Source organism: Gavia stellata, chromosome Z (assembly GCF_030936135.1).
Source record: "Gavia stellata isolate bGavSte3 chromosome Z, bGavSte3.hap2, whole genome shotgun sequence".
NCBI classification, from domain to species: domain Eukaryota; kingdom Metazoa; phylum Chordata; class Aves; order Gaviiformes; family Gaviidae; genus Gavia; species Gavia stellata.
In genome coordinates this window covers 71,746,221-71,759,941 of record NC_082637.1, presented here as the reverse complement: position 1 = coordinate 71,759,941, position 13,721 = coordinate 71,746,221, and the positions used below count along the sequence as shown (strand labels likewise).

The window sequence follows — 13,721 nt, the reverse complement described above, 5'->3', positions numbered from 1 at the left end:
TCATCTAAAAAGTATACTGTTAAAACTTAAACTGCTGCCTGAGTAACCAGAAATCACCTACGAGACTAGGAGACTTGCTAGACATTCTCTACTTGTGTTATGTACTAGCTGCATTAAATGAATGGGATAGCCTCTGTGCCAGCAGCTTTGCTGATTTTGATGTGTTTAATTAGAGTTAACTTTTTTCAAGATGGTTCTTTCCTTGTAACTAAATCTGGAGGATAAAACTAAGCATCAGTGAAGTCAATGGCAGAACTCCCACCAGCTTAATTGGGATCAGGATTCTTCGCACGTTTGAAATACTTTCAACTTTTTAAGCCTTTTCTAATAGTGTATTGCTTGGAAAAGACTTAGATGTTCATAAGGAATGTGGATTTTGGTAGAGTGTGATGAATATTTTAGTTACCAGGAGAAAAAGACTGAAAACTTTGAAATCTGTGCACAAATCCAGTTTTATTTCATTTTCCTTCTTCAGTAGCTATACAGAATACTTTGGAAACTGGACCTTAGCTGCATTAAGTATGATTAGTCTTGTTAAAAACCCAAATCTCTGCCCAATCGCTTTTGAAAGTCATTGTGCATGAAGCATTTTGCTCCTCCTATTTAAAACAAGATCTGACAAATGAAATTGTAAAAAATAAAAAGTAAAAAATGCACAAAACTATCAAAATGGCCTAGAGCATTAAAACCTAAAGGACTTAATTAAAAAAAAAAAAAAAAAGCTGCTGTTAGTTGTATCTAGTGTGCTACCCATAGGTACAAGTGACTGGAAGCTTAGAAGTTTATATAGGTATTAATTACATTGAGAGCAAACATACATGTAGGCCTGTTAAGTAGTGTCAGATGATGTTTAAGAGCCCTATTTCTGATATTCTCAGTGTGGTATCAGAAGTGTAATTAAAAGGAGGCTAGAATCAGAAAACAAACTACTTAATTCTGACAGGAGCCCAAGAAAAGGCATCTAACCTCTGAAGTAGTTTATGGCACTAGTTAGCTTAGTGTCCCATAATCGGCATTCACTCAGAGAAACCGCGGGTGGCCTGGAAGCTGCCCTAGTGTACTCCTGTGTACAAGGTATAGAAATATAGCTGGCTGTCGACCTTAGCCATGCAAGTCTTCTGTCCCTGGTTAAACGTTCAGCAGGTCTTACACAAATGCGTGCTGGTGCTTCTCAGTTGTTCTCCTGCGGCACTGCTGTTGCCTAAAAGGAAAGAGGAGAGGTTGCTGTTTTAAGGAAAGAGACAGTCACCACCTACTTCATGTTCTCAGCATGGGCCTTTATTCCTGGAGTCATGCAGCACCTTAAAATACTTAGTGTATTTATTTTCGGTACTCCTTGCCGGAGTTTTACAGAGGGCACTGTGCACCTGACAAAATCATCCTGTCCATTGGCTCTGTGCGACCACGAGCAAGCCCACAGCCGAAGGGACAGCTGAGGAGTGCTTCCTCCTTCAGGCTAGCTTTTCTCCCCAGTACTCTGCTCTACTTCGTTTTAACAGGAACTGCTTGAGTGTCCAGCTTGGAAGACAGGCTGCAAAGAGAAACCACCTCCCCCGGCAAAATTCCTGGCAGCAGGAACTGATGTGCTGTGACACCCAAGACAAAATCAGTTTTCCCTCAGTGAACTTTCGCATCGGTATTCTCATGGTTTGTACCTGAACTGTGTAAGCAGTTACTTCCCCAGACAAGTCCTTGGACATACTACATACTATTTTAATTATTAGGCCAATGTAACTTACTATGTATTTACTGGAGATTTAGTTAATTAAGACTTCATCATGGCCAGAACCACTAGGAATTTACCCGTGTGTTTCACCTGCAGAAAAATTTAAGACAAAGAGGAAGCACTGAATGTGCTTTAGCTAGGCAGATCTTCTCACTCATAACAGATACACAAGTATACTTTACATTACTCTCTTGGTGTTTTTAAGTTATAGCTCTCTGTCTTCCTACGTCCTTTCGAGATCTGGTAAATAGAAGAAAGTTTGATTTTCCAGTCACCTTTCCAGAAACCCTCACTGAGACCAGAAGGTTTTTGTAGTATGAAGTCATTTCAGGCAGCTGGATGGCCCAAACTCACTACCACTTTCCCCCTCACTGGAATTCCATTTACAGGAATTCATGAAAGAGACCCAATGATTAAGATTTACCTCTTCCCTGTAAGCCAGATTCAGTTTCGCACAAAAAGTACAAACACTGCCAGATGGTTACAGATCAAGGGTAGGAAAACAGTCCAAGTCAAAACATCTAGTCTCATTTGTTATCTTACATACTTCTTATTCAATAAATACTTAAAAAGAAAGCAAGCAAACACTGAATTCTTGCATGAATTTTGTTCCTCATTTTTCCATGTTTATTTCCCCTTAAAGTCTAAATTATAAGTCTGAGTTTAATTTCTCAAGGACCTTTCAAACTCAGGAAGGTCAAAGTTTGTGTTTCAGCTGTTTGGTAAAGTTTGTAATCACTTAATGTGACAAGCTTCAAAGAAATAATTTACATGGTACTTGTTGATGATATAAAACTTTAACTGGATCTTACTAAAGGCTCATTGTGCCTGAGCACTGAATTTCTGGCTTCGGTGAAAGGTGAAACAGTTCTGTATCTAACAAAACCAGTCTTTGAACCTCTGTGGCTGAACATCAAGAATCTGTCTTTTCTTCCCATATAAGTAGTTATGTTTCCCAATGCATGGAAGAGCGCTGAAAGGAACCCTAGTAAACTCTCCCAGATGTCCTAGCTTGGTCCCCCAAAGCTGATCTTTAGATTTCTTTTCTATCCAAATAAAATCTCATGCCATTGCTCAAGAATGCAGACAACAGCCAACCAGCCTACTCTCACTCTAAGAGCAAGTCCTTCTGTGTCAAAGTTCTGATTTTAAAGAATGAAATTAACTTCATTAAAGAATTCTTTACTTTACAGTAAGCTACATGGCTTAAAGCAGCTGACTTGAAATGTGATGCTTTTTGGCAGAACAGTTTAGGCAGGAAACGTTACACCTGACTTCAGTTGCCCAAAACAATGCAGCTGCTTCAGTTTTCCATTGACTAGGTTGCATTTACCATCATTTGCTGCGTGAAGACACCTAGCTAGTAGCAAAATCCTCATTAATCCTCCTCTCTGCTCAGAACTGATCTCCTGCTGATGAGTGGGAGGCAAGCTACAAAGCAGGGAAGTCCACATGAGGGAAGTGCAAATCAGCAAATCGAGTAGTACTTGGGAACAGGTTTTATGCTGGTCCTAGACAGGGATGCCCTGGGAGAGGTGGCGCTGCTGGACCTCCTGCCTGTCCTGGGGCACGGGTGCTCTGCACAGAGCCCAGGGCCGGGCAGGGAGCGTGTTATCTCATACTTACGCAGAGAGTCCTTTCTCCAAACTGGCTGTAGAAGGTCATCTTGACTTTGTGCTTGTGTCCAGTCCTCTGATCAAAGGTGTTACAACTGTCGAACGGCGGGCTGTACAAATGCAGGCTAACAGCAGACTCTGTGTGGCTTATGTTCTCCACACGGTGCAGGCCAATGGAGTCTACACCCGCGAGGGCATGAAATGAGAGGTTGTGTCAGCGGGAAGATTTAACAAGATCTCAGATGCCTGGAAAAATGCTTTCTAAACAGAAACTCATGAGCAAGCCAGTTATGCATGCCTGCATTTTTATGGGCAACAAGTAACTCCGTACGGGGAATTTGACTGCTGTTCTCTAGCAGAGATTCCTAAATACACTGGTAATTCAAAATACCTCATTGCCTTCCACACTTCATGTAACTTCTGGATAATCTGCTACAGGATAAAGGACAATAGAAATGCAGAGAAACTTAAAGAAGGCCATGCTGCCAGGAATTTTCTAGCTATCATTCCCCAAGGACTTCAAGGTTATTTACTTTCCTAGGAGATGCTGTTATTATAGATGCTCCAGAAGCAGGAAGGTTTGTGTTTCTAAAAGTGAGCAAGACATTTTATGGGAAAAAGTTTTTGTATTGCTAATTCTCAGCCCAGTAACAAGGATATCAGTCACATTAAAGGTCAGCTACATGTATTTGGGACATGGATTTATGGACAGAGATATAGTTGTCTACTACTGCAGGCATCTGTTTCCTAATTAATCCTTCCAATTTATTAGTATGGAGAACAGGCTTTTCATTTGTCTCCTGTTTTGACTACGGTGACAAATTAGTAGTGACTGACATACTTCCAACCTTAACTGAATAGTAAGCATAATTGAACACCTAATGAAACAAGGCACTGTCTGTTGTGTGGTTACTAGTGAAGTAATGGCACTTTCTGCGAGGTGGAGTAGAAATCAAGCTATTACGTAAAAATGTAAGGTATGAAGAATCACATCCACAAAACAAACCATTTCCATTCTACACTAAAGTGTGGGTTTTGAGTTACTTAAAAGAGACCTTGAATTTAAATTTATGACCCTGCTGTAAAAACAACTCAGGCCTTTGTACTTGAATTAGTATTTTATATAATACCTAGACCTATATTGTGCAACGTAGGCATGATACCCTGAGAATCATGAGTACACTCTTAACTCTGATACATTTGAAGTGTAAGCCCGAAGTGTTGTTAACACAGTTTATCTAAATAGAGGATGTAGGGGAAAAAAGTCCTAAATTCTGAGCTCATCTAATGGGAGACTCAAATAAACTCTGTTTAGTGGGTTCTAACCTTAAAAATAAAGTACAAGAGCATCCAAGAAGTACGCAATATAAACATGAAGGTCACTCACTATTGAGTGTTAGGGCAATCAACACATCGTCAGTGTTTTCCTTCTGCCTGTTTTACCTGTTTCTTTTAAACGAAAACATCTGTTATGAAACATGGCAGAGATCCAAACTGCCTCAGAGAATTGGATACCAAATTTGTTTAAAACAACCAAGGAAGCTTTGGATCAGATGCACACAGGGTGCAACTGCTTGCATCAAAAAGAACCGCATAGGTAGGAAAACCTGACTGGGCCTGAGAACCCACATCCCTGACATGGGAGCATCAGCAGACATGTCAAGCTCCTTTTTGCATTTCCTGTCCTATGGATTTTGTGTTTTCACTTAATGTGGCATACCTTCAACAGAGGGCTGCAGAGCACTAGTCTTTCTTCCCCAATGTCCTCACCCTGGCTTAGTCCATAACCCAACACAAGGCTCCCTCCAACTCGGGACTTCCCAAGCTCAGCCCCACAAGGCATGTGCTCCAGTTTTTAACTTGTCATGTACAAGGCAGATGGCCCCCTTCTCTGATGCTTTGCCTTTGTTCTGCTGAATTCAATGCTGTTCAGCATGATGTGCAATGTCTTTCACAGCATCAGAATATGTTACACCTAGCTGGCCACTCCAGGATGGTCTCCAGCATAGCACAAGATGGTGATAGTTACAGATGTGTGCAATGGCATGGATTTAGGTACCTAGGGAGCCTTACTGGTGGAGACTTAGTCATCTCCCAGCATCTGTGCAGTCAGGCAATTTTTTTGGTAGATTGGGTAGACTTAAGCATTTCAACTCTGCTGACGCTGCACTTCAGAACTACAGTCTTTTGTTGATTTGGACAAAAAGTAGCACTGAGGATGGGGGCCTCTGCTCCTGGCTGGTCAATTTGTTCCACAGACAGCTTTTTCATTTTTGACCTAGGATTTCCATGACTGATCAAAAGGATTATTTCTCTGAAAAACAAGTCAAGGTGATTAAGCTATCTAAATCTTGGTTCACTTATTTCTCACAAAATACTATTTAAGATCTATGTTTATAAGCAATATTTCAGATAGTCATTAGGGACACAGGGCTGAAAGCTGCTTGGTCTAGAGGAGATACCCAGCACATTTAAGTATCAAGCAATTTCTGCAATGTCTTAAGAGTGAGTTAAAATTACATTTTTCTGTTGTTTGTTTTACTGAATCTAAATATAGCTTTGTGCAGAATCTAGAGAGCCACATTCTTAAACTGTGCATAAAGCCATTAGTATTATACTGTTAAAGGTAGGAGACTAGACAGCAGATGAACTCTTCTATTAGGAATAATACTCATGGATAGGTAGTTGTCAAAACAAGCTTAATAGCTTACCATTAATGTAGGCACACTGATTTTCCCTCAAAACTCGTTCTGATTTCTTAATCATTTCACCATTCCCTTTTTTCTCAGGCCATTCAAACAGGGTCTCCTTTAGATTTCCCTGGAGGATCTTCATAAAGCAGTGTGAATCAGTGTGATCATGGATGCTGCTATATATGTAAAAATAATAACCAAACTCAGTGTGATATACATATTTAATTTCAGTACAGCAAGCAGGACAGATGGCATAGCATATTATATCTGGACATAGCCCTAGAATGAAATGCCATTGCACAAATATCTTAGGAAAAAACGATTCACAGTGACTAAGGTATGCCTACTTAAAACTGCTACTTTAGAAATGTATTGGGATACATCCTGATCACATACAGCAGGATTTGGAGAAGAGTTAGATATTGTTCAACCTATGGCTTTGCCATAGGTTTGCCAAAGAAGTCTGGAGGAAGGAGGACAGAAAAATTCTTCAGAACCCAAAAACTCTTGTGGGCCACGAAACAAAACAACGCTTTCCACAGTGACCCCAGGCAGGGCTGGTATAAACTTGCAAGTGTACCTGATACTTGCAGATCCACCACGCTCGCTCTCAAAACACGGGAGAAATGAGCTACTTCTGCTTAATTTCTATGGTCTCTTTACTGCTGGGGTGCACAGGCATTTGTTGAGGAAAAAATGCTGTACCTCTCACTCTGATAGTGCTAAGTACAACCAGTTACAGTAGCTGTTAATTTCACTAGTTTGGCAAAACATGAACAAACCAGCAGGATCTGGTATGATTTGTCTGCTTGCTAGATCTGTCTCCTTGCTCCGAAGTATGTTTTAATTGCTACATTTAGAGACATGAGAGCTAGATATGTAGTTTAGTTGTTTGTTTAAATAGAGGACTAACTGTTACAAAAGTCAATGGGATTAGGACAAAGGGAGAGTTCTCCACTCATGGGGGGCGAGGGGGAAGGGGGAATTTGACCGTCCCAGAAGTACAGTGCTAATGAGTTTCAATCAAAAACTTGGTACTTGTATGTTACTGTTTTCAGTAAACAAAAGTCAGGGTTTCTTACTAACTGAGATGCCAAGAGAGCAGAGCTTGCTTCAGGCACAGAACAGTTCACAAATGCCACGTTGTCACGCTCCTTCCACAAGCCATGAGAACAATCTGATCCTCCTCATGTAGGAAGCAAAAACAACTTGTGGTCTCAGCCTAGCTCTAGCAAATGCTCATCCAACTCAAACACAGTTTGACATAAATTACAGGCTTTGTGGGAATAGTCTGGAAGGAGTAGAGGTGGTGGGCTTGGTTCCTACATCCCTCTGAGTATAACACCACAGCATCCCCTAGAGAATACTGTAATGTTCAATTGCACGCTCAATTAAAACAAACAAAACCCTAGCTCTGACATCTCCTTAGGTTTTCTATTTGTATGTGAGAATAACCAGTCAAAACCTGCAAGTTTTGTTACTCCATATTTTGTTTTAGCCAACATTTTGTGAAAGACCCTCCAAGGGACAGGTCCTGCCCTCACGTTTGTAGGACTACACAACCCAGTGTACAGTCTGTGTACACAACTGCAGAGGCCACATCAGCAGTGTGGTCCATTTTGAGGGAGGAGATGGGATGCGTGAACCTAAAGAAAGCCAAGTCCTCCTGGAAAGGGGATTCCTCCTCACAGCCCACAGTCCTAACCCAAGCCTACTTTTCTCATCTTGTCACAGAGGTGGGATTTAAACACTATGAGAGAACAAAGAATATTCAAACTGCACCAAGTCCTGCTTCTGCAACCAAGTGTTATATGGGTCTGTTGTATTGTCCTGCCCACAGGACCTGCCGTATCTCTGGGACTAAAAACTTCCTCTGACAGAAGGGAAGCTTAGATTTGGTAGAAAACCAGAGCATTTTTAAAAAAGAGTGCTCTAAAAATGTCCATGAGGTACAAACTTGCAAAAGATACAGCAAATATTCAGGACTACTGTACCAATAGGAACTCTGCATTGCTTAGTTTCCAGACACTTTCTGATGGCTCACATAGGGCTGATTATTTGTGTCTTTTTGTATGACAGTGAAAGATACAGTGGCTTTGTATCTCTGCTGAAACCATAGTCTTTGGATACGAACCTGCCATGCCCTTCACCCCAGCACAAGATCATCAAGTTGAACTTTCCATTTCCATTGTCCACAAGATTTCTCGTATACCTGAAATACAAAGTGTTTGCTTTTTACTTTACTGATGTGCCTATAAAAGACAGAATTATACAAACATGCTTATGAAGGAAGGTTGTGACATATAAAAATCCTTTTACTTGAAAGCCAAGTCTTACTCGGAAAAAAATGAAATTGTATTTTTAAGCTTTTATTTTTGGTAAGAGTTCTTTTTCTGGGGAAAAAAAATGGTCATTTAATATTTTATAATCATATTGCTTTTGAATTACATAGATGATTGGAGTTTGGGAACTGTGAGTCTGAGACTAACGTGGTAGACAGGATCAAATCAAAATAGTTATTGAATGAAATCACTTCAGCAGCTGGCTTATAATTGGAAACAGAGGACTGCAATGAAACAAGAAAAATACATGGTTACATTCTTCCGCAGCTCCATTTCAGATATTCTTGGCTTTCCTTCTGTTACGCAGCACTCATTTGTACAAAGCCAAGAAACCAAAGAAATAAGATGTCAGGCTTTCTGTACATGGTCCTCCTACGCTGTTCCTGAAAGTTCTACATCTTGTGCTGTAGCATTCATGTGTGGATAAAACACCTATGGGGTAATTTCTGCCAGCATCTACTTCTAAACAAAGTTTATCAGAGCAAGATTTCTTAAAAAAGGTTTTTTTCATGTGCTAATTTACAGGTGGCACAGAATAAGCTTGCTCCTTAAGGCTTTTTAATCCATGTGTGTGTTCTAGACTGTGATTTGCTCTCAGGGCTTGAAAACATCTTTAATAGCAACATCTTTCCTTGTAGTCTCCTGCAAGCCACCCCAAACTGCCGCTCGTCTTGTCCTATTGAAAAGTTCACTAGAGAAGGGACTCGGATTTTGCTCTATGCATTACTTTACTTTCCATAGTGGGGCTCTTCTGAGCTGGGGCTAGTGCTTCTAGTTGTTACGGTGCAAGTAACCCAGTGGGACCTTCTGGTTTCATTTAGCTTTAGTCACGACTATTCGCACTTTACCAAGTAAAGCAAATATTTATGCCGATGACAGGATGCCTCACTCTCACCTAAAAGATGCAAGCAGAGGCACACAGAAAGTGCACTGATGTCAACTGAATGTCAAATTAAATGTTAGTTTCCCCATCAGACCACTGTATTTTAATCAAGATAGGATGCTCATAACAAATTACTTTCAAAGCATAACACCTATATCTATACGCTGCCTCTCACTGCATCCACAATTTGTGCGTATATTAGGTAGACATATTTTTCCTATGATGTCAGAACATAAGCAATCAATGCTGGCATTTGACTGAACTTTTCAAGTGCTGTTATTTCTGTACAGCAGGTCTGGCTGGCCAAAAAAAAAAAAAAAAAGGCTGCCATACATACTTCTAATGTTAGCACACTTTGTTTTTCTGATTCTTAGTTTCCTAGGCTCTGTTACAGATTTTGTAATTTGTTCTGAATGGAGGATAGTCACTGTGAGGTGAAAGAAAGCTAAAAAAAGTCAAGCCAGAGTGATGCTTTCATAGTAGCAAGGTTAAAAGGAAAAGTTTTGGGGTTTTTTTGTTTGTTTGTTTTTTAAAGGAAGCGCTTAAAATGTATTTATATTGAAATTTATGACAGGGAAGCCACCAAAGGCAGGAAAAAATTAGTTGTTAGCAAAGTAGGAGCGACTCAAAACCCTCACAGGTATTTTCCTTCCTCCTGGCGAGCAGCAAAAAGCCTCGACCTGCACTACCCCGCAGGAGAAAGGGACTGAAGCGTGAGGGGCAGACGGCTCCAGACCCACCGGTAAGGCCGGGAGTACACGCACCGGCTCCTCTACAGAAACCAAACACCCATTTTGCAGCGGTCCGCTCCCCCACGCTGCGCAACCCCCGCGCAACCCCCGCGCGGCGGTTTCTGCTGCCGACATGCTTCTCTTGGGCTTTTTTTTGGTTTTTAACTTTCAAAACGAATTTTTTTGGTTGCTTCAGCGCGTTCCCGTCTCCTCCGCGGGTTATCCCCGCGGGCCGGAGCGGCACCGCGCCCCGGCGGTCCCGCGGCTGCCGTCCGGCGGTCCGGCCCCACCGGGAGGGGACCCCCCCGCCGCCGGCGGGGCCGGCCCGCAGCCGGGGGACCGCCGGAACCGGGCAGCCGCCCGCCCGTGCCCGCCGGTGCCGCCATTGGCCGCCGCCGCCCCGCCCGCTCCCCGCCCCCGCCCGGCCCCGCCGCGGGGGACCGCGGAGCGGCGCGGCCCCCCCGTCGCCCCCCCCCATCGCCCCCCCCGGGGGCCTTTGCTCTTCGCCCCCCTCGGCGCGCTGCCGGAGGGGCTGTCGGCCGGGTCGGGGAAGGGGGGGCACCCGCCCCGCGTCCCGGCGGTCTCCGCTGCCCTTCCGCCGCTCTGCCCCGCCGCCGGCCCCGCTGGCACGGTGAGGGGCGCGGCGCCGGGGGCTCCCTTACCCCGGGGTGTGTATGCGGGGAGGGGTTGTACCTGTACTGGTCGAATTTGGCGTACTGCAGCCACTCCTCGGGGTTGCTCTCGTAGGACTCCATCAGCGCTTGCACTTCCTCCACGCTGACTTTGTCCTCGGCGAATATCCGATGGAGGATGCGGACCAGCTCCTCCAGGCTCCGCGCTTTCCACGTCTCCGTCTGCACCGGCTGCTCCATCATCGCCGGCTGCTCCATCATCGCCGGCCGCTCCACCGCCGCCAGCCGCTGCCCCCGGCCAGCCCCCGCCGCCTCCCTTTATGCGCCGGGAGGCACGGCGGGAGCCTACCACCGCCCCGGCGGGCGGAGGGGCCGGGCGGCGGCGGGCGGGCCTGCGGCCAGCCGTGCCCGTCCCCGGGAGCGGGGCCACCGACCCCGGCGGGCGGGGGCAGCCAGCGCGGGCGGCCAGGGCGCACCTCGCACCGCCTGCTCCTGCCTCCCCTCCGGCCGCCCTCAGTCCGTCCAGCCAGCCGGGGCGGTGCGGGGCAGGTCCCGCTTTGCCCCCTCGGGCAGGCAGGCGTTCGGCTCTCTGATATCCCCGGTGGAGGGAGTACGAAGAGAAGACGTGTCTGTCGCTGCCGGGCGGAAAGCATCTCTCCCGGCAGCAGCCTCCACGCAGCTCTCCCTCCCCCTGCCAGGCCTCTTTCTGTGCGCATCTTCACCCCCTTTGGACAAGGTCTGGGGCTTGCCGAGCGTGGCCTGCCAGGTTACCTCTATCACAGAGGAAGAAACTTCCAGGCAGATAGACAAGCTGCAGCAAAGAAATGTTAATTTGAGGCTGGCCTCACAAAAATGCATCTAGAAGCTCTATTTAAAAGCAAAGCAAAACACCCGGCTACCTAATTCACACAGAAAACTGCTGCTGGAGGTTACGTTAATACAGCCTGCCTGATGAAAGTGCTGTTCCTTGAAAAGCATGCGCTCTGCAGTCACATTTAGGGCTGCTCTGAACATTAGCACTCAGCATGACACCTAGAAATGTAATGAATGGGACAAAGGAGGCCAGGCTAAGGTGACAGACCATCCTTGCGCTCCTCAGTCTGTCAAACCTATATATTGGCTGCAGAGCAGGCAGATGCCATGCCAGCTGTCTTCATTCCCGGTTAAACTGTTAACAGGATGTTTATCAGTCATGAATTCTGGCAATGGAATTCACTATATGTCATAGAATTGTGTTTTAAAAGTCCATCTTTTCTTTCCAAAAAAGAGAGTTCAGCTGTTTAGGTCTGCCTGGTGATTGTGGGGCTGGAAGTAAGCAGATGGGTGTTGTGGTCTGCTGCATCTCTGAGGCTTGAAGGCACTCACAATACTGGCAGCTTGTGATTTCCCTTAGAGAGAGTTACAACTGAGGGATTTCTAGCGTGCCTGTTTTCTCTTCCCTCCTCCTGACCCGGGCATCAAGGAGGTGTGAGAAGAAGAAGCACCATTACTACAGTAGCTACAGCTTGAAAGGATGGATGAATTTCTTGCTCCACTACAGTCAGGAATACTTTCCCGTAGATTTAAATGGGGCTGGGATCTAGTGCATCAGAGTGAAATATGAATGCATGTACTGAATAGGTATCTTGTGAGGCATCAGTCCAGAACCTCTCCTAGCGCACAGAAAGCAGACCCAACCTTATTGCCACTTTTTTAACAAGTTGTGTTTGTGTCTGCATGTGTGAGAGAGAACTGTGATGATTTCAAATAGACTTCTTAAGGTCTGAAAGAACCTAAGACCATCCTGAATCTCTGAAACGCAGCCAGGATGCCCCAGCACTGATATCAACAGCCATTGTGTGGTTAAAGAAGAAAACATTCAGTCTTCCTGGGAGAGGTGCAGGTAATGTACGAACACATCACTTCCCTTGGTAACTTGTTCAAACTCACAGTTAAGAACGAGTGCCTTATTTCTTAATGAAATTTGCCTCAGGTCCATTTCAGCTATTGGTTGGTGTCAAAAGATTGTACGGGCAAGTAGCACTTCTTTTCAGTACTTGCTTGAGTATTCCCATATGGGCACCATTAAAACTGCTGTAGGTTGCAAAGAGAATTAGTGTGAAACACCCTATGCCATCTATTCCAAAGCCAGAATTCACATTTTAGAGGTTGTGGGAAACGCTGCCCAAAAGAATAAAATATCTTGCAAGAATAAGTTGTTATAAGGATCACCAAAATGGGTTGTGAAATGAACAGTGAGGTAAGCTTTCAAACATTTTTTTGTTTTATTCTGATATTTCCAGGATCTGATTTAAATTATTTTCCAGCGGTTATAATGTCTCTCTGCTTATTTGTACACCTATGTGTTTGGTAATGTTCTGATATTTAAATCCAGAAAAAAATTGAATTATGCTTCTGCTGTTAATCCCAGAAGCCTCAGAACTTTGATTCCTTTGCCACAATGTTGATGGGATCATTAGTGATGCCTTTAAATACTGCTACTAAAAGCAAAAGTCTGTTTTATACCTTCCTCTGTTACAACTAAGGGATCAGGCTGGATCTACCTATTGCAGTTTCAAACTGCTGCTGTTGTTTATGAGAGACCACCTACATTGCTGTACCAATTTGTCACAGTTTTTTTTTCCTTGATTACCAAAAACTTAAATTTCTCTAGTAGTAATAGAAAATCTTAGACTTTTATCTACTCCCATTCAAAAGTCTTTACACAGATTTTCATTTTGAATCTTTCAACATTACCTGTTGATCCTGAAAACTATAGGAGTTGATTACTTCATTGCATGAAAATCACTAGGAACAATATTTACGGCTCTCCAGCTTGTGGTTTTGCTAATACCCCATTGACAGAAATGTCCAAGGGTATGAGCACGTACAGTAGTTAACAGATCCTAGCCTCAGTCACTGAGGGTCTCTGCCACTGAAAATTAAAAGAGAGCATTGCAATCCACACAGCATGGGAATTGTCTTCACATTCTCATTGTGTTTCTTATAAAGGAGTGTGCATACAGCATTTTACCCATTTATTTTTATTTCTGAAAATCATATATTCATACCCCTGTAAAAATTAACTATTGCACATATTTCTCAACTGTTCTATTATT

At 43.9% G+C, this 13,721-nt stretch overlaps 1 protein-coding gene across 3 annotated transcripts; it reads right to left on the bottom strand.

Moving 5' to 3' along the window:
* Positions 1-434: 434 nt before the first annotated feature.
* CDO1 (cysteine dioxygenase type 1) lies at positions 435-10,908 on the bottom strand. 3 transcript variants are annotated; one of them, XM_059833815.1, is made up of 6 exons: positions 10,685-10,908; positions 8,170-8,247; positions 6,054-6,211; positions 3,353-3,522; positions 1,804-1,816; positions 435-1,201 (listed from the first exon to the last, which is right to left on the bottom strand). In XM_059833815.1, exons 1-6 carry the CDS (start codon positions 10,882-10,884, stop codon positions 1,137-1,139), a joined length of 684 nt encoding a protein of 227 aa, XP_059689798.1. In that variant the 5' UTR covers positions 10,885-10,908; the 3' UTR covers positions 435-1,136. The 3 variants fall into 3 exon arrangements, with proteins under 3 accessions (XP_059689798.1, XP_059689799.1, XP_059689800.1); XM_059833816.1 differs by lacking the exon at positions 1,804-1,816 and having other exon boundaries at positions 1,130-1,201; XM_059833817.1 differs by lacking the exon at positions 1,804-1,816 and having other exon boundaries at positions 1,130-1,201; positions 6,054-6,208.
* Between the last annotated feature and the right edge of the window lie 2,813 nt (positions 10,909-13,721).